This window comes from Parambassis ranga, chromosome 5 (genome assembly GCF_900634625.1).
Source record: "Parambassis ranga chromosome 5, fParRan2.1, whole genome shotgun sequence".
NCBI lineage: Eukaryota > Metazoa > Chordata > Actinopteri > Ambassidae > Parambassis > Parambassis ranga.
The window spans coordinates 14,977,644-15,000,819 of NC_041026.1; the positions used below are offsets into that span (position 1 = coordinate 14,977,644).

A 23,176-nucleotide genomic window follows, 5' to 3' on the forward strand; every position below is an offset into this window, starting at 1 on the left:
GATTTGAGCTGTTGAGTGATGGTTTGGAGGCACCTGGGTGGCAGGCAGGAAGAGAGACTTGAAGAGATTAAGATCGGAGAGGATGGTGTGTGCTTTGAGTGGGTGGAGGGGAAAGTCTCTGGGGTCTCAAAACATTTGGAAATGTTGAAGTCGCTGCACTGCAAAAAAAACAAAAAACAAACAACAGCTAACGGTTCAACTTGGTTGTCAAGTTGAATAATTTAAAGACAATTTTTTGTGATATGTGGATTTCTCAGCGTGTTCTGTCTGTGCCTGCGTGGGTTTTCTCCAGGTACGGCGGCTTCCTCCCACGTTCTAAAGACGTGCTTGTTAGGTTAATCATGACTCTGAATTGCCCATAGGTGTGAGTGTGAGTGTGAAGGATTGTTTGTCTGTCTGTGTTAGCCCTGTGATGGACTGGCAACCTACCCCGCCTCTCGCCCATAGATTCTTATAGATCCCCCATGAGGATAAGGATGGATGGAGGATGAGGATGGATTTCTCAATGTAAAATGTATTTGCTGTGCAATAACAGTGGCTGTAACAGCCAAGCTATAGAATGTGTATAAACATCATTGATACACTCATGTTCACACATTGCTGATTTTAAGTGATAAGTGTGTGTGAATACCACAGCTTTTCTTTGACTGGATGTCACTGGGGTTTTCATTTCCTGCCCCAACCAACCAGTGAGCATGTTGCCTGTTAATTATGCAGTGTCTGTGGTGACAGTCCATCAGTGGTGCACAGGTAGTGATGCATTTTGTACTACCTTAAAGTTTGCGGAGCTCCAAATTCTGCATGCAGAGCATACGTTCTAAAAGTGATCAAAAATGATCGTCTCGACTGGCTCTGAAAAGTGCTTCACTGCCAAATATTTTAAACATATCACCCTATAAGGTGACATCGACCTTCAGTCTCATGTTTCTTTCAGCATTGTTAAGCAAGACAACATTGTTTTAAGAAAATAGGTCACTGTCATGTCTCTCAGATCACACAAATACCCCTGACACCATCCCTTTATGATCGGAATGGATATTTCTTACTGGTGCCCTAGGTCCATGCTAGCTTAGCTTATAGCTAGCTTAGCTTATAGCTAAGCTAAGCTAGCAGGCTGAGACATCAAGTGTCACAACATATTCTGCAACCCATCAAAGGTGAGCTGACCTGGAAGTATAGGACCTACAGGAAGTGTGTGACAGTGTAATTTCTTTGTAGTGAAGCTCATATGAAAAAGGGCTAATTTGGTCATATCAGCAGACACAGAGGTCGACAGAGGTTAATGCAGAGCAGAGTCTCTAATCAAAACGTGATTACAATCATGCAATCATGTATTATAGATTAGCCATTAAAGTAACAACCTTTGACTACACATCCCTTAGTGAAACAGTCAGGCTTCTAGTTGTTCCTTGAATCACTCATTAACAATGATGCCAATCCACTGTGTGTGTCACCAAAAAATGAACATATTTATTATTAATAGTTTGTTTCACATGTCCTTTTTTTTAATCATGACATGCTATGCCACCTGTGGGGCCCCGCAGGGCTCTGTGGCTTTGTGTGACAGTAATAATTACTCAGCCTGCATTGCTCCAAGGCACGGCCTTTGTGTTTGTTCCACAGTGGAGTGACACAGCTGTCTCTAGTATTTCACTGTCTGGGATAATGCCGCGTCACAAGGGCCAGATTGTCCCTCGTAATCTTCTGGCAGGCGAAAGAGACTGCCACGATGAATCACGCTTTCACTTCTATGAATAAATACATGATCACTGCTGCCTTGGAGGCAGCAAGATGTGGAATTATTTCCATCTTGCTCTGATGCAATGGCATATAGACATCACATGCTATATAGGGCCACATAGGGTTCAACAGGCTTGGCTTATTAAAAATGTATTGTGTACATGTATCATACCAATGGCAGCATATGCTTATAAGATATAAGTTAAGAGTCATTTCAACCCCGAGCTATTCACGCTGTGTGTATTCTTTTATTTTTTGTCATGTAGTACCCGCTTCTCTTAAGCTGTGGGAGCTTTAACAGCCCCACTTGTACTCAAGAGGATGAACAGCATCGTTTTCATTCCTTTTGTCCAAAATGAATACTTTTAAGGTTCGTTTAGCTGCCGTTCTTGAAAACCCTTGTGATTATTTTTAGCTGCATGCTTGGGCTTGACTTTAACCTAAGGGAGGATGGCGTCACTAACATCCATCTCCATCTTTAGGTATTTTAAGATAACAACAACACTGATGGTGGACTCAACATTCCTTAAGTAACTGCTGGTTTCTTTCCACCATTAGAGGTTCATTTTAATGAGCCTCTATCCTGAAGCTTATGTTTACCCCAGTTTCAAACACTCATTAAGCTCATTAACTCTTACCCTCCTTGCTGACCTTCTTGTCATCCTCACATGGAGGGTTTAATTCTTTTTTTTTTTTGTTTTTGTTGACCTTGATAGATCAAGAAGAAATGCAGTAAGTGGGTCCTTCCATGTGTGTTTGTGAACTTGTGAACATTAAAGAGCTATTGATTTTCCATTTTCTGCACACCATTTATAATTCTATGGATTACCTTGTTTCTGTATGCTGTTCCCCTGTGTACTTACAAGTCTTATATAGTAACACTGCTGGCTGCTGTGAAAAACACCTTGTTTAATTTTTTTGTGGAAGAATAGGGGATTAACAGGGGTTCACAGAGATAGAGTATATTCTGCACTTTATGTGTCAGTTGGGCTTTCCTCTTTCCACAGGTATTATCTCATAAATTGCAGCATCCTTACTGCAGAAAATTGGCATGTAATGCGGTTAAATATTAACCAATTAATCATCAGCAGCCACTTAGGTTCTAATTTCTGATGAGCTGCGGTTCTTGGTCATCATCCTCCACCCAGAGCCTATATGGCAGTTTCGATTAGGTGCCGAGAAAGAAAATAGGGAGGTGGAAACAGCTGCTGCTGCTTGAAACAAACTGTTGACAGTGCATGTCGGCTGCTGCACACAGTCGCCTACCTGTCTCCTACTTTTTGTTATTTATAGTTCCACAGGAGCTGTTTTTCTTCAAGGATGTTGTTTTTTTTTAATGGCTTTAAGTGTCTGCAAACCAAATAGAAGCACAAATAGAGGTCTAAGGGCTCCCCTGCTCCCCCCCTCCCCACTCTGTGCACACTTTACTGCACTAATTCTATCACAGTAGTGCACACACACTATCCAATTACGCAGTGTAATGGGATTGCAGTGTAAGGTCAAGATCTGCAGTCATTTTGCCTGCTGGACGCCAGCATCGGAACGGTTGTGCGTCGTGGGATTAGACCTCGTCTCTGGCTTTTTCTCTTTTTTTTTTTCCTCAAAGGATGCTTCACTGTAAATTCTTCTGTCTGGCTGTATTTCATGGTGTAATGAGTCTGCTGCTTGTTTCCTCGTGACTCAGCAGCAGCAGTTTTGGAGATGTGAGAGGAAGCTGAGTCTCATCTGTCATCTCATTAATTTTGTTAGAGGCTTCTAGCAGGTTATAATGGCATAGGAACGGGTAAGCTGCTGTCAATCAGGAGCCAAAGCCATTTTAAAAGATCAAGTAACTTTAGTAGCTGAAATGGAAACTTTGCTCATTTTGAAGCAGCTATACATCATTAGAACATGGACAGTAGGTGTAAATAAACAATGTATCCATGCAGGTTGCTCCCATTCACCAACAAAAGTTGTGTCAAACAACAGAAGTAGTAGCTTCTTCTCAAGAAAGAAGAGGCTTCTGCAAACATCATGTATTGCCAGCCTGTGAGGAGCGGAGCTGCCGCATACCAGGCAGGGACATGTGGAGATGCTGCCTGCAGCAGCTGGCTTCTTTAGGTGAAGTTAAATATTTATCTTGTGAGCTTGAAAAACTGCTATCAATGGCAGATAATGTGGTTAAATATCAACCGATTATTTGTCAGCATCCGCTAATTTTTGATAAGCTGTGTGTCTTTTTTGTCATTATTGACCCATAACTTCTCTCAATTACGGTAGGTCAATAGAAAATGGAGGAGAAGTATATTAGGAGGATGTTGTTTCTTGGTAAGCCAGATAGCATTAATGATTACTTTTTACAGTTGCTTGCCATTATAATACTGGTATTAAAGGAGCTACAGGCCTAAGCAGAGAAAGTGTTATCTATGAAACAGTGCCTAATGGATTCTACAACAGACAGTGATACTGATCCCTCAAGTATGTGATCCACCACAGTCATTTTCCAGTCCTCCATAATTTGATGAAGATCACTTTAGCTGTAAGGATGCACTGCACAAAATACTGAACTGGCCGCTCTGAAGGAGGAGATGGAGGAAAAGGAGAAATGCTGGGAGCAGGAGTGACGTCAGAGCTGTCAGCAACAACCAACGCTGAGCTGGAGAGAAAACTAGAAAAACAGAAACGTGAGGTCATCCTGCTCCAACAATCTCTGGACATGAAGGTCAAACTAAATGATGTGAACCAAGTCTGAGGCAAAGTTCATCCAAGTCTCTGCTGAGAAAGAGACACTGAAGAAGACAGTGAATCCACTCAAAGAGTCTGGAATTAGAGAAAAAGAGATGGAAAATAAAATGCAACAGGCCATCATGGAAAAAAAACTGAAGCACTTACCGAGCTGACAGGAGAGAAGAACACCCTGGAAGGTCAACTGAGAAACAAGCAACAGGCTAAAGAGGACGTCCTAAAGAAAATGCAATCAATGCTCCAAGACCTGGAAGACCAGGTGCAGCTTCTGAAACGGTCAGCTGTGCTCAGAAAGACTCTGAACTTCAAACTGACCACGGAAAACACCACCCTCCAACAACAGCTGAAGCACAAAGACCAGAGTCTGAAGTCCAGACAGCAGCTCCTTTAAATGATGGAAGAGGAGGCCAGACTGCTGAAAGAAAAAGGCTGTCTGTGGTTCTAATCACACTAACCCACACTTCAACCATTCACACCTACAGCAGATAAAGAGTCCTCAATGACCTGACAAGCACATCTTTGGAATGAAAACCCACGCAGGCACAGGGAGAAAACAGCATGAAACATGAAAATTACAATAAATAATAAAGACAAAAATAAATGCAAAATGTCTGTCCACTACTGTATTGTCCTATTTTATAAAGCCAAGTACCTAAAATATCTACCCTATACCAAGAAAGACTGCCAGCTCGCCCTCTCTTCCTTTCCTTAATATAAACATACTGACACTAATTTAGTCAGCAGACACACTCAACAGGATATTAGCTGCCAGTTCCTTCAGCTCATCTTTATTTTTACTCAGTGTGCACACGTGCCAGGGTTAGATAAGCTTGTGCCAGTTCGTCAACACTTTTCCTCTCCATTGCTTCCCCTTTTATAACAGAAGTGGGCTGTGACTACCAGGCTTTTAGCTTCGGGGTGTGCTAATGGACCATCCTCCACTCATTAACCACGGCCCTGCTCAGGCCCCCCCTCGTATCTGCCCTCAGTATGTTGCATCCATCCGCACATGCTCTCACACGTGTTTGCACATCACCAGGACCCCGAGCAGTTGGTGCTAGATTATCTTGGTAATAGGGCAGTAAGGAAATCCCAAGGAGAAGAAAGGAGCATCCCGAGGACGTCTGTTTCTATCAATTACTCACAGTTCCGTTCCGCTGACATTGGAGAACACTGACATCAACTACAGATGACTGTCTTTTTCTCCTTTTCCCAGCGGAGCTTTATAGTGAATTTTTGAGATCTAGGTTAATCTCATTTACCCCCCGATTTTAGTAATTATTCAAACATAAAAGGGACTTCTTGGCAAACATACATTTCAGGCTTATTTTAATCTTTGCATGGCTAAGAATTGGTAAAAGCTCAGACTTTAAAAAAACACTTCACTCCAGGCTGCAGCAGCATGATGCTGTTTTTGGTTCCCAGAAGGTACATCAATAATCACAACACACCAATTCTTTTTGCTCTTTTTCTCCACCTCTTCTGTCTCCTTTCTAATTAATTCCATTTTATGCACAGTCCTAATACTATTTTTTTTCTGCAGGCCTTTTATTATCCAAATTACCTCGCTGCACGGCTCTGTCATTAGCCGCGGCTGAATTTCAGAGAAAAATCCCTGTAACCATTTTGTTGATTTTTACAGCAAATTTGAATCATCTCACAGTTCTAGTTCTTGGATTGCTTAACCCGGCAATTCCCACATCTCTGCTCGACTTAATAACTGCCGGCAGCGTACACAAGTTCATAGAAGTGCGTTGCTTCTTCCATACGACCCCTTCATGGTCTAATTCATTATTCATTCTCTGCCACATAAGGTCATTAACAGGACTCACACTAATGGTGCGATCTAGCCTCGTTGGCACGTTTGGTGGATTACTGCATGTTTCCTTCTTTGGCACTTGTGCTTCTGAGGATCTGTCACAGTGGCTCTGCACTCAGATTCAATTTGAACTATGGACCAGGACGCAAAACCCTTCATTTCATATTTGGCACAGAGTTACAAGAGATGCCTGCTTTTATTGCATTATAACTTGGCTGGACTGGAGCATTACTTCTCGCCTAAATTCAGTCAATACAGCTGGCTCATGGGTTTTTAAATGAATTGAATTACTGGTAGAGAAGGATCAATGGTTTCCTTAAAGGCTTCACTCTCAAGAAGAGATGGTGGCAGTTTTCTGTGGGATAATCCTTTCCTCTCAAATGGTATGACCCAATTTTAACAAGATAAATATGTGATAAATTGATTCTCTGCCTGTTCACTAAGTGTTGATTGAATTACTTTACACATTCAGAGCTATATTAGCACTTAAGCTCAATACCTTCTAAAAGCATGCCGGCTGACTGAAAAGGAAGATTTCTTCAGTATTAAACGCTACATGTGTTTGCCTTTCTCCCACTGATATTCCGAAGCAATGCAGACAGAGACAAAGCTGCTGTCAGGAGTAATCTTGCTCCCCGTGTGAATTAATTTTGACTGTATTTACTTAAAGGCAGGTTGAGCTCGGAGCAGGTGGATGTTAGCTGAAAGGGAGATAACAGCTGTGAGACCTGAGATATTTCCTTTGACATCAAATATTCCCCTTTGAGAGGGAGGACAGCTAATAGCTGAGCACTCAGACTGTCTGGAGTTGTGATTGAAGCTCTTTGTCTCACAGGCCGAGGCCACTGATCCTAATTCATGTTAGAAAACTCCTTTTATCCCTAAGGTTCATTCCTGTTTTATTTCTGTAATTCTATAATGTTAATAAATGGCAGTTGTGTCAAGAGTGGTGGCATGATCAAATGTGGCATTGCAGGCAAGCTGTGGAAGAGTCAAAGTGTCACTTAAATGATGAGACATCTTTGTCATCGTTGACAAGTGTCTTCTGTCTCCTTCTTGCTGTTTACCTTCCTCCCTCTCTTCCAATCTCTTTTATTTATTTCCTCAGTGCTTCTTCAGAATCCACCTTTCCAGTCTACTTGAACTGGGTATAATTTTTCATGTGCTTTGGTGTTAGAGGTTGCTCTAGGCTCTCCACAGTCTGTGTGTGTGTGTTAGCACCTTTCTACACAATGGAAAGAAAACTGTTGAATTATTTGTCATTTTTAGTGCTGCCAGTATAAAAAATGATTCGATACTTTGCTTAAAGATCTATAACTATGTAACTGTCCTCTATCATTAACATCAGCTGGAGTTATTAGTTGTTACATTCATATTCATTTAGGCACAAATGGTAAAAAACTCAGTTGAATATAAATAATTTCACAATCATGGTTTTTATCAGCACAATGTATTGGCTTTCATAGAGTTGTTATTTTTTCTGAGACACAATAGGGGAACATGATCTTGCCCACTAATACTGACAAACTACTGTAAAACATCTAATTTCATATTGCTCACAGAAGCGACTGCTTTATTTAACAGTTGCAGCCTGAGCGGTGACTCCTGGCATCACTCCACAGTGTAAACATGTGGTGTGTTACCATCACTAAAATTAGTTTCATCTGGACCATGAGGTGTAAACAACAAACCTGCATCACGATCTGCTAGATAAGCTACACAGTATAAGTTTAATGCACAGACTGGGCTGTCTTTCTGTCATCTGGATGAAAGTGGTTCATGCTAGGCTAAAACAAAGTCTGGTCCGTTGGCTCTCCATCAAACCTGCTGTTAGAGGTCCAGCCACTGTCTGCTGCTTCATTTATTGACATTTTGTCCATCAGCATGATCTTCTTCCTCTAATGCTGGACTGAGAGGAGACAAGATTGACTCACTCTTCTATCTTGTGGCACAAAGTGGTTTGACTGGAGGGTGGTGGGGGGCAGATGCTAGGTGGTTTGCTTTAGCTGGCTAAATTCAGGAGACATTTTTATTATGTATTTATTTATTTTTTATCTCATAAGGTCACTTACTTTGTCTGACTTTCTACAACTTGATGTTGATGTGGCTCCAAATGTCTTTTGTCCACAGGGAAGCTGATGTTCCTGTTTTCTGGACTGAATCTGAAGTGAACAAAGCCCAATCTTTCCTTCACTCTGTTCTTCCCTCTGATAAATTATGCAGAGTATTTCACTTTGATGGAGAACTAATTGCTCCACTTCTGTGTGTGGATCTTTTATAAACAACTCGACGCAGGAAAAATAAATGAAAGCGTTAGATGAGCATTAACAGTGCAATGTTAGGTGGTAAACCTTGGTTCCCTAAGCAAGTGATTAAAAAAAACGGAGCTACAAAATATCTGTGATGTGTACAAGATAGCTGAAAGACAACTCAACTATAAACCACCACTGCTGGATCTCAGCGTTCAGCTTTCAGACTGTAAATCGGAGCCAGTGAGCGGCTTTGCCCTCGAGGGACTGTGGCACAGTCGACTCTGCTTAGGCTTGTCAGCAGAGTGAATTAGAAAGTACAGTAATGTTTGGTAATATTATTTGACTGGAGCTTTTGCACTTGTGAGGGGCTTTCTGTTTTCAGAAGAATGGCTAATGATGCTGTTATCTGAGGCTTGGAGCCTGATTAGCTTGACTGATGGTGCAGACGTATTGGCAGCCTGAACTCCTCTTTGCTGTCAGTCTGACTGTGCTTGTATTTACAATTGTGTGTGTGTGCAAGAGAGAGAGAGAGTGAGAGAGGTGATGAGTTTGTAGGGAAGACTGATACAGAGAGTGACAAGACACACACACTGATAAGGGAAAAATAGGATCCGTCCTTCTCTGCCTCTGTCCTCGGTTGAGCTACCAAACCAGTGCAAACGAGTCATGGTGCAAAAAAATAAAAATAAATGAGCAGCCGTCTGCCTGACTGTCAGCCCACCAGTGTGGCAGAGGAGGAGGAACACATGCCTAATTTCCTTATCAGCTCTGTCTTTAGAATATTTAGCTATGTATCTCCTGGTGGGAGGGACACTTTAGCGTGAGACATGACGGAGAGGAAGGATGCTAACAAACATTCCCTGCAGCGATCTTTTTTTGTGTCTGTGTTGGAGAGTATATTGTGTTGAACTGGCAGTCACCAAATACCCACCATGTGTGTGTCTGTATGCGTCTTTTCTTGCAGACATTGCAAGGTTTAGAGCCCCGGAGACTCCGACATTTAAAACAGTTTCCAGGCAAATGACCTTCTGTGGCAGTGTGAGTAATGTGTGTGTTGTCTGTCAGAGAGGGGATGTAGCGTGAGGTAATTACAGAAGGGAAAAACCTCTCAGGGAAGAGGTCGCGGCGGATGGTAGGTACAACACCATGTAGCCCGTGACTTTGGGAAAGAGCTGTGTTTTTAGCCTGTGTCCCATCAGCTGCCATCGTTGGCTTTGTTACATGATGGATTTGTTGTAGCCTTGACCAAGATCTCTCCTTAACCTCATTAAAGGAGCCCAGTGGAGTTTTCATCAAAGTTTAGGTTCACTCAGTCTGTGTTGTTTCTCTCACCTCCTGTGTTGTAATACACTTTGACATATTAAAGGTGGGGTAGGAGATTTCATTCTGATGCAGTTTTTGTTAAATTAGTGTAACTTCTCTTTACAACCGATTAGTTCGGCAGTTTTGCTTTAATATGAAGAATATGAATCATCTGTGGAAGCTATAAAATGCTAAAAACATCAGCCAATCCTTCGGGACGGCTGGTTGTCACTCTCTTCCTGCTCTGCGCGCATCAGAGAGGTACATACATAATGGTCGCAGCTCGTCTTCAGGTAATGCACATCCATGTGATTGGGAGGCGTGGCTTCAGGGTGAGCGCCGAGAGAAAGGGGTGTGTGTTTACCTTTGAAATCTGGCTGACTCTCACTGAGTTTTCACAATCTCCTACCCTACCCTTAAACTGCAGCTACAGATACTTTTTGTTTTGCTCAAAACTTTACAAAACTACATGTTTAGGTTTAGTGAAGGTGATGCTTTGGGTCTTAGTTACCGTAGTAACCACACACACCAGATACGACGGTGCCAACACAGTGTGTCTTTTTAAAAAGCTGACAGTGACCCTGCTGCACCACAATGTGATGCCAAAAGATCCAAACATCCATATATGTCACAGGTCAGTATTGAGAGGTGGACGTCTGCCCCCTGAAGCTCTGTGGCGTCAGCTCATTAAATGTTTATACGTTACATCAATGTTTGCAGACTACACCACTCTTCTTCTTTATTGTCTTTCCAATATTGTTTCTGTCCTCGGTTGTTAATCGTGAAACTGCATAAAATGTTTGCTTTTGTGTTGCAGCTGTACACAACTGAAACACAACAGCATTGGTTGGAGGGTTAAGAAAACATTAGATTTTTTTAAACATGCAGTGATAATTACGGACAGACTAATCATAGACAGTGTGTTCTCTTTTAGTTTTGTTGTACTTCCACTACAGCTCCGGTAGGAATATCTGGCATTTAGCAGCTAAGTGCTCCACTGTGTTCACCTGCTACTCACTAACATCTGATTGGGGCTGTTCAGACAGTGGGCTTCAGAGATTTTTCACTGAAAGCAGCTTCTGTAGAGAAGAAAGAAATATTTGTTCTCTTTAGTCTGGCAGACTTTCAGGTACCTCCAAGCTATTGCAGATGGACATGTGTGCATGTGTGTGCATGTGTGTGCACATGTGTGCGTATGTGTGTGTGTGTTTGTGTGAAAAGCCTCTGCATTCCCTATGGTCTTCAACACTGTCTGCCATCAGATCCTCATCTGAATTCAGCTGCTGCTATAGCAGTGCTTCATTCTTTTCTTTTTTTCTTTTGTTAATCTTGCCTTCAGTCACTTGTATTTATGTTGTATGTTCTCCTCCACATTTCTCTGTCACATTCTTTATTATATTTCCCTCTTTGTCTCTATTATGTTTCCTCTTTGTTCTGGTTATTGTGTTCTAGTACTGTTCAGTTTAGTCAGTTTAGTCTTAATCCATTAACTCTCACAGTTCCTGCAGTGTTTAACTCTCTCTCTCTCTCTCTCTCTCTCTCTCTCTCTCGCCTTCTTTCTGGTGGTGTTTTGGTCTCTCTCTGTTCCTGCAGTGTTTAACACACTCTCTCTCTCTCGCCTTCTCTCTGGTGGTGTTTTGGTCTGTCTCTCTGTTTCTGCATGCAACCGTCTGCCTCTTTGTCTCCTGGCAGATCACAGCAGATTGCATGCTGGACAGGCCATGTGGGGTGTTTGACATGGCGCACAAAGCTGGAGGCCAAACACTGTCTGCATGTACAGGCATATATCATTTACACACACGTGAGCACACTCAAAAACCCATTCCAACATCCTGCTTCAGTCTCCACAGACATGAGTGAGAAGACATCTGGGTAAATTACACAAACGGACAAATAAACAAACATGCCTGGACAGACAGGCCTGACAGAGAAATGGACATGCAGATAGAGGGCTTCCAGGATGTCAGTGCATGTGTGCTGTTGTTATATTTATGTAGCACAGGAGCAGATTAGCACTTGGAGCCAGCAGAACACATGATTGACAAAGGGCTGTTTTTCTTTCGGCTTATATAACTGACTCATTTTACTCACGCCAATGAAGACCACATCATGACTCCTCACTCTCCCTCCCTCCCTCCCTCTCTGCTACTTTGCATGGTTTGCACGTGTTTACTATGTTGCATTACAAATGGCTCATTGAGACCAGAGTCGGTCCTAATCAGCTCTGATGGAAAGCTTGTTTGTACCCACAGGTGCAATTACAGCCGCTGAAAACAAGGGCTAAATGGATCGGCTTATTAAGCTAGGAAATAAAAAAAATATCCAACTCAGAAGTTGGGATTTTTGTCTCCACGGTCACAAATAAATTATTTTATGCAAAGCTAAAACAATAAGTGGGAGGTCATTGTGTAAATTCTCCCACTCTCTTACTGTCTTTTACTCTGCAGTAATACAGAAGCAATTTCAGCTACTGTTCATAGTAGTAGCATAAATTAGAATCGTTTTTTCCAGAGTGTTTCATAGTAACAGCACAGGTCCTGTTTGGTTGAAATAAATAAAAATAGACTGTTTTTTGTCTTCCATTCTGCAAGTCAATCTAAATATTTCATTATAAAATCCGTTACTGTGACAAACGTATAGCATGGTGAGCAATTCTTTCTTTGCACAAATTGACAGATAAATGCAATGCAGTAAAATAGAATGTGACTTTAAAAACCACACACAATAAATGTGCTTAAAGGAACATGATTAATTGTGAGCAAAACTATAAAATCCATCCATCCTTGAAAGCCTGGAGCAGAACCCCTATTATTCAAGCTGATGGTAAATGTGTGTGCTTTTGGGATTTAGTGTTTAGCTTGTTGTTGACTGTGTCACAAAGACGTCTGAGGAGCAGCGGGGCTCCATGTGTAATGCTTGGAGGTGCAGCGGATTATTGGTTACAAGACTACCGATGCAGTCATAATCATGGTTTTAGACCATCTCACCCAGGCTGTGCTGCCGTTCATGCAAAGGACACAAACACATGTCCTGGCTAAAATGTCAATTTCTTTATAGTAGATTATGTAACAGTAAATGGCATGAGAAGAGCAGAAGAGAGTGTTTTAACACCAGGCAGAAATAATCGCATGTGAGATGAGGTATGATGTGAGGGCAGCCCTTAATCTCTTTTTGTTTTATTTTCAATAATTTCGCATTTCTTTAATCTTAATAATAAAGGAAAAGAAAATGTTTTCCCTGTAGGAAAACTGGTGATGAATAAAAGCTTTAGATGCAGCCCTACTTTCAGTTATACTCTGTAGAAAAGCACCAAAATCCTCCGTCAGAACAGGCTTACCATACTGTTGGCAAATCCTGCACAAAGGCAGCTGCTCATTCACTTACTCAGCTGCTGTGATTTTTTCTATGCATACTACTGCACCACCCACACATGCATACATACAATATATATATATATATATATATTTATAGCAGGCAAAATCCAGGCCAGTCTCATAAAAAAGTGAACCAACAGCTATGCTGGTTAGCTCAGAAAACATGAGATGCTGACATACGGTGTTTTGCTGTTGGAGCAGATTTCATAACCCTGGCGGCTCCTCGCCTTTTGAATGTTCCTATTCCATTCATTGTTTCCAGTGTGCAATCAGCCACTTTGTCAAAAATACTATGAATGTATATCCTTTACACTAATGGCTTTTCTACTTCTACTTGCTTTTGAAACATTTGTTTTCTGCTTACTATTTTCATTTTCAATCCAACTGAAGTTTTGAGCCCCCTACACGACCCACCTACACGTCTATGGTGTCTGTGGCATTTGTGCAACATAAATGTGGCCTAATATAATTTGTCAGCCTTTGCATTTGTTGGTAATGCATCACAAATACCTGCACTGTGTGCCATGGGCCGACATATCTGTAACACATTTTAAGAAGGTAGACTGGGTTGTAAAGAATGGCCTTGTTAGCAGTAAGGCATGTTTTATTAAGAAGAAGACGATGCTGCTCTTACCCGCTTTCTTCACTTGAATCACTTCTGATGTGTGATTAAACATGCAGCACTGAGTGGTTGACTGAATGTCTGGTTAGCTGAATAGTGCGAGCTGGTTAATAAATTAGTCTACTGTCAGCTAACATATCTTTGTTTGGTTTTGCTACATTAGTTCAAGCAGCCTCTCAAGGCTCCTCCAGCCTTTAAGAACAGTCTCTCTATTCAGTTTCTCATGTCTTCTTCACATGCACGCAGACTCTTTCAGGTCATCTGCCTTCTCCTGCCCTCTTCCCATATTTCCACTCCTCCACTCCATTTCTTCTTCTCTCCAGTCCATCACTTCACTCTTCAAGTCCTTGAACGCTGCCTCTAATGGTTTCACCTCAGAAGTGATCTCTCTCTCTCTCTCTCTCTCTCTCTCCCTCTCTTGAGGTCAAAGAGCCTTTTCTCCCAAAGCTCCATGATGCACTGCACACACATTCAAAAACACCCACTGGCCCCTCAATAGCACAAACTGCACACACACACAAGGATGCATACTCAGACAGATGGGCCTCTTAATGTGATATATGCACTGCTATTCAGCCCTAACACACACAGATGGACACAGCCTCCATAAAGCATGTTCACTGTGCGTAAAGGAAATATTGATGTGGCGCTCTTTTATGGAGGCAATATGGGTTTACATAATGCTTTAGTGATAAACATGATGTGTGTCTCTCCTTCACCCACCCACACACACACACAGCTTCCATTGGTGGATTTTTTTTCCGATGACGAGGGAGAATGAGGTGTTATCAGCGATATGATGATTTCTGACTTTGTGTGTCTGTCTTGGCCTGTACAGGGGAGGTCGTACGTGTTTGACCACGTGTTCCCCACCAACACCACACAGGAGCAGGTCTACAACAACTGCGCCAAACACATTGTGAAAGGTGAGTGGTGTGCACGGTACAGCAAAAGACACATGAGTGACACAAACACAGTGGGAGACAAAGTCGTTTACACGTTGAAATTACCATATCCTCCATAATCATGATCTGCGTATGGGCTTTGTCAGTTTACACTTCAAATGTTGCTGCATGCATTAGCAGCTAGAAAACCAATTTACATGACACCATGTAGTCACACGACCTACAGGTATGAACATCAAAATGCACAGCTACGCTTATCACGGCATGACGGGACTAGGTGGCCCAAGATCAAACGAAACCAATCCCATCAAGCCTTGAATCTTTTTTTTTCTCCCTTTCCTTTTCCCCCCTCCCACCGTCTGCAGCTCCTCACATCTGTCTGCCTCATTCTTTTTTTTCCCTCCACCTTCAAAGTGAGCAGGGAAGTCCATTTAGCTAGTTCTAGATGGAGCATGAAACAGATTGATCTGCTGGGCAAGGATACTCATAGTGAGTGAGATACCCATGTAGGCTGAGGAAAAGAGAAATAAAAATGTGAAGGATTACGATTTGAAAGTCAGGGGATGTGAGATTTCAAATGTGTAGAAAGGGAAAGGGGTTAGGAAGCACATATCCATGTGTACACTGTGGTCTTTCTTTAGTCCTTTTTTCTACCTTTCTCTCAGGCTGTCTCTCTTTGCCCTTTTTTCTGCCTTTCTCTCAGGTTGTCTCTGTCTTTGCCCTTTTCTTTGTCTTTCTCTTGAGTCCTTTGCTACTCTCTAACTCTTATTCTTACTTTCACTCTCAGGCTGTCTCTCTTTGCCCCTTTTTTCTGTCTCTCACATTCATGTTGTCTCTCCCTTTCTGCCTTCCCTCTCATTCTGTCTCACTCTTTGTTTGCACTTTTGTGTTTTTCTCTCTTATTCTTTATTCCCTCTGTTTTATGTGTCAGGGTTCCTGTCTCACTCTGGCCAGTGTGTGAGATCTGAGGCAGACATGTTGCCGAGCTGTGAGAGGAAACGAGAGAAAGGGAAAAAAGGGGGTTGTGCCTGGTTTCAGCTTGTGTTTGCTTTATCTGCGTTTGACTTTTAGTGCTGGTCGTTTATTGGACTGTGTCATCAATATGACATTCAGCAGCGCAGTTCTTTATGAACTTAACCTGTGAGGAGGTGTTGTTTTCCAAACGAGAATAAAACATCCATACCCGCTTGGTGCTTTCAGTGAAGGCTTCCTGGTGGGGTTAACCCTGCAGGTGGGCATTGTTTATTGTGTGCAGCCACAGAGGTCGCTCAGCATCTAACCAGGCTTAAATATCACTTCAGTGCACACACAGGCTTTGTGATGCTAAGTTTGATCTGTCTGTGGAACAAAGGTCAAAGACATTTGTCTTTCTCTGGATACTTCCTGTCCAGCTAAAATATGCAACTCTTTGTTTTATTTTTACTGCCATGTTTCTTCTTCTAACGTGCCTCTTCTTCCTCGCTTTAGATGTGCTGGGTGGATACAATGGAACGATCTTTGCCTATGGGCAGACCTCCTCAGGAAAGACACACACCATGGAGGTACAGCATTGTTTAATAATTCAAAAGGTCTATCTGTGACACACACTCACATGCAGCCAGACACACACACACACGCACGCCTTTCTCCTGTATTTTTCAGTAGAGTGTGTCTTCCTCTGGCCGCCCTGTCAGTGCCTCTGTCTTCATCACGGCCATCAGTCTCTGTCTCTCCTTCCCAGCCCCTGTGTGGAAACTAACCTCCTTACAACTCTCTCAGGGAAACAACCCTGCTCCTTTTCAAGTCAAAAGCCTCTCTGCTCTCTTTTCTTTTACTATTCTCTCGACTTAATTCATCCCAGGGTCTGCACTTATCCTGCACTTCAGTAACATGGTCTTGTCTCGTCTCATTCTTCCTGTAGGGAAACCTTCATAATCCCCAGGGGATGGGAATCATACCTCGGATAGCAGAGGACATTTTTGAACATATATTTGCCATGGATGAAAACCTAGAATTCCACATAAAGGTTGGTGTGGCTCATCATTTGTGTTTGTGTGTGTGTGTTAGGGGATGTACATTAACAGTCTTGCTCTAACATACAGCGATGTTTTCAGTGGGACTTGAGCTTGAACCTCTGATGTAATCCTCACATGGATGAGCTGTGTGGAATCAGCATCAATAAACCATGATGATGCTTCAGTATTTTCCCCTTTCAACTACAGTCGTACAGTAGAGGATGAGTCCTCTACTATGAGACCATGAGCTATAGGGTCCCTTTCATTTATCTGTATTCTCATTATGTCACATTTTACTACAGGTCTCCTACTTTGAGATCTACTTGGATAAAATACGGGATCTGCTGGATGGTATGTTCATGCTGTGAAAATGTGAAAACACACTGCTGCCACTAAATGTATCTCTTGGCTCCTCATATTGTATAGAATGGATTTTAAGATCTACACTCCATCTATAGTTACATTGTGTATATGGGAACCTGATTTGCTGACAATCATACAGACTGACAACATAATGCAACTTAAACCTGCATCTATAGAATATTTTTAATTACATTTCCTACTAAAACTCGCTTGTGTGCTTTTATTCCTTATCATTATACACTGCACCTTCCCCTTCTTGGTTGTCATGGCGATAGAGTAAAAAGTTGAAGATTAAATTGATCAATGTAGTTAAATTGGAAACTGTAAACAACCTTAAGGCTTTTCTTCATATTTCTGCTTATCTCCTGCAGACAGTAAAGCTTTGTGAGGGTTTTTTTATGCATTATAGACACCACACCATTGATGCTCATATGGTCTTATCACTGGGATATATACAACCACCGTAAAATGATGGAGAGGCTCGGGGAGAAAGCTGTGTGCAGCATCCCTGTGATTACATCTTTAATGGAGCCAGAGACAGTGGTGAAAGCTCCCATCTGTATGCAGGGGGGTTCACTGTGACTGAGGAACATTTAAGCTATGAACAAAAAAAGAAGAAAGGAGTCAACAACAAGCCAGATGAATCGAAAAAACAGCATCCACAGTCCGATAAAATTCAATTAACGATAGGACTTTCAAATGTGAAATGACTAATGCAGAATTTTGGCCAATGAGCATCTTATAGCAACAAAATAGTATTTTGTTAGTTGACATTAGCAGAGGCACATGCTGTACTTAACCTCTCAGACACTTTGGCAAAAATAGCCCATTTCCATTAAAAACATTCATTGCTAGATCCTCCAATGTTTTTTTCACACCGCATTAGTGAGGCTGACTCACAGATGAAGGGAACTTAGTCAGGTCTGATTATACACACACACACACACAGAGTATGCTTTGGGTAAAACAATGACCTCTCCTCCTGTTTGTCTCTTTCAACATCGCAGTGACAAAAACCAACCTGTCAGTGCACGAAGACAAATACAGAGTTCCCTATGTGAAGGTGAGTCAGCAAGTTATTATTTTTCTCTGTTGTAATGATTTTGTTATAACACTTTAGCTTACCGCCCTCTGCATCAATCTTATGTCTGTGAAATAAAAAAAAGCCAGCAGCATGTTAGCTTAGCTTAGCACTGCCTCTTTAAAATCACAGAGACAAGCCCAGAGTCTCCACTAATTGAAATGGAACAATTAGTGCAAATAGACCTATGGTGACTCAAAGAAGCAACCTCATTAAAAATTGTCAAATTAGCTCGAGAAAACATCAAGTACTTATCAGAATTGTTAAAATGATCAGGTTTTGAGCCAAGTATCTACTCACAAGAATGCTCATTAAAACTCTGAAGCAGCTCAGTGTACATCACAGGACCTGCCTAGCTATGAAGGGGGCCACTTTGGAGACGGTGGAGGCAGCAGCAGGTGCATTGAACAATGCATTAATGAGGGTTTTTGAGGGATTTATAGTTGTCACTGGAAAAAAGTAGCTATATGCAGCCGAGACTTACACACACAAAATATGCATTTCATATGTGCTGATTCTCCACATTCATCCCCTCTAATCTCAAAATGTGCAAATTTCTCATGAGGATTGGAAAGACTATCAACAAATCAAATGTTTAGACTTTATTAATCCCAGTTAGGAGATAAACACTAAAATCAACACTAGATTGGTGTTAATGTGTCAACAAAACATGTCTATGAATGCTCTCATTCATCCAGGTCATGTTATGACCGGTCCCAGCTCTGCTAGGGAAAAGGAACATAAAACCAGGTGGAGTTGGTTAAGCAAGGTTTGTAATGGAGTAAAGTAGAACAATTAACAACCAAAAAGCGGGCAGGTAAGAAAAATAAAACAACAGGGTGCGTGGGGATAACAGAAAACAAACCGAGTGCCTTGGCTAGCGCTATGCTAAACAAAACCGAGAGGCAAAACACAAAACAAACGAAGCCTCAGCATAGCGCCAGCCACACACAAATCCAACTGCTTACAACACGAACACAAGCCACACAAGCCACACAGACAGAGCGACAATAACCAGCGGTGTAGAACGAGAGTCACTCGGGCCAAACAAAGGCTGAACATACAGCAACACCTTAAAAGGTCCCGGCCCCCCCGCTGATTGGTCCAGTGATCTTCGGTGACAGGTGATGTCCAGCCAATCAGTGGGCGCCGTGGACGCTTGTCGTCTTATCTTGTTGGGGGCAGCAGTGGCTCAGTGGTAGAGCAGGGTTGTCCAATAACTGGAAGGTCCTTGGGCAAGGACACTTTACCCACATTGCCTCCAGTGCACTCACTGGTGTGTGTATGAATGCGTATGAATGAATCGGCAGTGGCAGCCACACCTCTGTCAGGCTACATCTGTAGCTTACCACTGCCACTGTGTGAATGTGGTGCGAAAGAATAATGCATCTCAATGTAAAGCGCTTTGAGTGCCTGCCCAACGGAGCAGAAAAGCACAATATAAGACCAATACATTATTATTATTTTTATGTCATGACACCGACGTAAGGGGCAACAGGTCCACAGAGGGGGGGGGAACTAAAACCAAACAAAAAAAAAAACTAAAGGCCTGGGGCCGTAACACCAACAGTTTAAGTCAAGGAAACTGGACTAATAGCTGTTTCTGAAGGTATTTCAGCACTCATGAAGCCACTATGAGGGGCATTATCAATGGTAAATGTCCTGTGGGCTGAGATAGCTGTAGTGTGAAGCACTAAGCAAACCGGCTATGTATTGTAGCCTAGCAGTATTTTTAGTAGATAGGTCAGAGGGGTGTAATATTTATAGAAATAGACTCATTTACAACCATGTCAATCTACTTTAAACCTTTATGATCACAGGTTTATTTCTGTCTATATGTGGTTACACTATATGTTGCCTTCACAGCACAGTGTGTTTGTGTGTCACAAAGGGCTGCACTGAGCGTTTTGTCACAAGTCCCGAGGAAGTGATGGATGTGATAGATGAAGGGAAGGCCAACCGTCACGTTGCTGTCACCAGTGAGTCACACCGTTGATCTTCTTGATGTTCTGACACTCACACTGTCATGTCAGGTTTTTTTTTTTTGCACAAGAGAAGAAAATGCATGACTGTGAAGATCTCTGTGAGTTATGGTGAAATATCGTCATTTTGGTTTTCCTTCCTTCTCCTCATTCAGACATGAATGAGCACAGCTCTCGCAGTCACAGCATCTTCCTGATAAACATCAAGCAGGAAAACGTGGAGACGGAGCAGAAGCTGAGTGGGAAGCTGTACCTGGTTGACCTGGCTGGTAGTGAGAAGGTGGGAGGAATAGGATCTGCCTTAAAGACATTAAAATGTCTTTTTGCTGTTGTGTAAACTCAAAACATTTGCTGCTGACACGATTTGGGACCAGATGTATTTTCTCCGAAATTGTATTTTCAGACATCAAAGAAGCAGATAAACAATGTATTCAAACCAGAATTCACCCTTAGAGCATTTTTAAGCACTCACTTTATGTCACGTTGTGCTGGATTTCTGTTGACTTCCACTTCAGTGGGTGAGGACTGGTTCTTGCTTTAAAGGGTTTTGTTTAGTCTGTCACTGATGTAATACCAGGGTTAGTGTGTGCTCATTTTAAGGAAACAAATTAGTTCCACTGAAGAAGAAATAATAAACCCTCATATTTTAGATAAGCTGTAAGACAGGTTCCAGCCGAGAAAAATGTCAAAACGTTGGGATCTTTTAGGGCCTTTTAGGTAAAAAATATGTCTCAAAATTTATCTCCAGAGCACAGGTCATATGCCACAAAGGCTCCTGGATATAGTCCCATGTTGATAGTATTAATGTAAAATATAGGCCCGTGTGTGCCTATAGTAGTAGTAGACACCCATGAATAGATGCTGACGGCTGTGGTTTTTCAGCTAATAAATGCTGATGGTGCATCTGTAAGTCGTCTTGGTCATCCCCGGGGGGGTCGATGACGGAATGGTTCTGCTCCAGTAACTTCTCAGCCTCTTCTACAAAACAGTCCCTGGACTGAAATGAACAGGAAGCTGGTGCATGTTCCACAGAAGGCTTTGATAGGGCGAATTGCTCTCCTCTATAATTAAGCTCCTCATTATCATGCTGCACATAATTGTATCCCATGACGATTAGGACACAAAATGGCCACAGATTTCTTGTTAAAGTTAAAACGCTAAGAGAAATCTCTTCAGGAGCTAATCGGCTCGCAGTGTTGTCGCAGCACAATGTTTCACTTTACAGGTTTGTTATTTCTGACCACTGTATTCTTGCCAGTTTCCATGGAATTTAAGGTGACTGTGTTGTGTTAAGTTTATACATCAACTGACTTTTCATATGTTGAACTGCGCAGTATTTCCTGCTGCAATTGTTTGTGACTGATCAACCAGATGTGTACTGACTGATTATTATTATCTGTAAACTCTCCTATGAAATCACACTTACATATCAGCTCCACAGTATCTGTAATATCACCAGGATAATAAAAACACTTTCCCCTGATATTGCACATTATGAACTAATTCCTCCCATCTGTGTGCGTATCTGTGTCAGGTCAGTAAGACGGGTGCAGAGGGAGCGGTGCTGGATGAGGCCAAGAACATCAACAAGTCCCTGTCAGCCCTGGGGAACGTCATTTCAGCTTTGGCAGAGGGAACGGTATGGTGGAGAAATGTTCTGCGGTCCTTTGTATCTGTCAGAAGCTGCCTCAGGGTTGTCCTCGTAATTTGTCGACGCCTAATGTTTGTTGACAAAACAATACGTTTCCCTAAACCAAGTCCAGGCAGCCGTAAATTAACTCAGCATATTCGATTAGAATGTCCTCAATGAGCCGACTGAGGAAATGACTTTAGTGCCAAATGACACCAACAGTCAATCAGACTGCAGAAACACCATGGATCTGTCCAGTATATCTGGGGATAACTGTATTTACTAGTGATTAAATCAGATTGTGTGTCCAGTACATTAGTGACTTATGTGTATGCGTTGCTGTGGTAACATGTTGGCGTCAGTATGTGGCTTTCCATCAGTAGACTCCCCACAGCTTTGTCTGCACTGAAGTCTCCCCTCACAGTTTGTTTCAGCATCTGTCCACAGTGTTGTTGTTTTGTACAGCACTCCCATCACTCTGAGTTGTTGTGCTTCTGCAAGTGATGCAAAAGATGGAATCCGATTTGGAAAGATGTAGAAATCTGATAAAAATCCCATTTTAAATCACCGCTGCAGACAGTCTGTCCTAGTGTGATCTAATCTGAGAAACACATCTGGCTGGCTTGCAGTCTCTAAAACCTTCATTACTCTAAAATTACCTCATAAATACAGTTTCCCCCCCATCATGGTTACCCTGCAACATTTCTATTTTTTGGGTGTGCTCTTAGAAAAAGCTAATAAACAGAGATGGATCACAGATGTTGCCACAGAGGTGCACAAGAAAAAAGAGGAAATTCAGTGTGTCTGCTGCTGATTAGAGCTGGAGCTGATAAACACATGTGTTAGCAGGCCTAGGGATGGTTTTGTCATCATCTTTGCTTCTCAGTTCATTAAAATGTGTTGAATCTTGTTGTAATTGTGAGATTACCACACATTTTAGTTGCAATGTTCGTAATTTAAAAAGCAAGGAAATTCAAAACTACAGTAAGATAAACAATTCACTGAATCCTCTCCTATAATGACCTGCCTTGTCTTCCAGCCGTGTTGGGTGAATGCTGCAGTGACAGCTTAGCTTTTCTGTCAACCTTCATCCATAATACCCAGTGCGGCCTGTTCTGTAGTCCTTCTGAGGTCCATCATAATTAAAACATTCACCCTCTCTTGTTATGTAACTCCGAAGGCTTGGGGAAGTCCTTGTAAATCTAACGGAAAGGCTCTCAGACTGTAAACGCCTCACAAATCTTTCATAGATCAGCTAGCATTCATTCTTTATTCACTAAGCGAGGACACATTCTGTTTTGAAGGAATTTCAGAGGTTAAAAAGGTAAAACAACAGAGGAAGAGAAATCTCTTCTCACTTTGTTCTCTGCTGATGCTTCCACATATTT

General features: G+C 42.0%; 1 protein-coding gene across 4 annotated transcripts in view; it reads left to right on the plus strand.

The window, feature by feature from the left end:
• Positions 1-23,176, plus strand: part of kif5ab (kinesin family member 5A, b) — a 53,037-nt gene that overhangs the window by 2,029 nt on the left and 27,832 nt on the right. For all 4 annotated transcript variants that reach the window (XM_028405914.1, XM_028405916.1, XM_028405918.1 and 1 more), the window contains exons 2-9: positions 14,672-14,759; positions 16,206-16,279; positions 16,639-16,743; positions 17,035-17,083; positions 18,103-18,158; positions 20,068-20,155; positions 20,314-20,438; positions 21,693-21,797. In XM_028405914.1, coding sequence (XP_028261715.1) covers positions 14,672-14,759; positions 16,206-16,279; positions 16,639-16,743; positions 17,035-17,083; positions 18,103-18,158; positions 20,068-20,155; positions 20,314-20,438; positions 21,693-21,797 — 690 coding nt within the window. The remainder of the gene's footprint in view (positions 1-14,671; positions 14,760-16,205; positions 16,280-16,638; positions 16,744-17,034; positions 17,084-18,102; positions 18,159-20,067; positions 20,156-20,313; positions 20,439-21,692; positions 21,798-23,176) is intronic.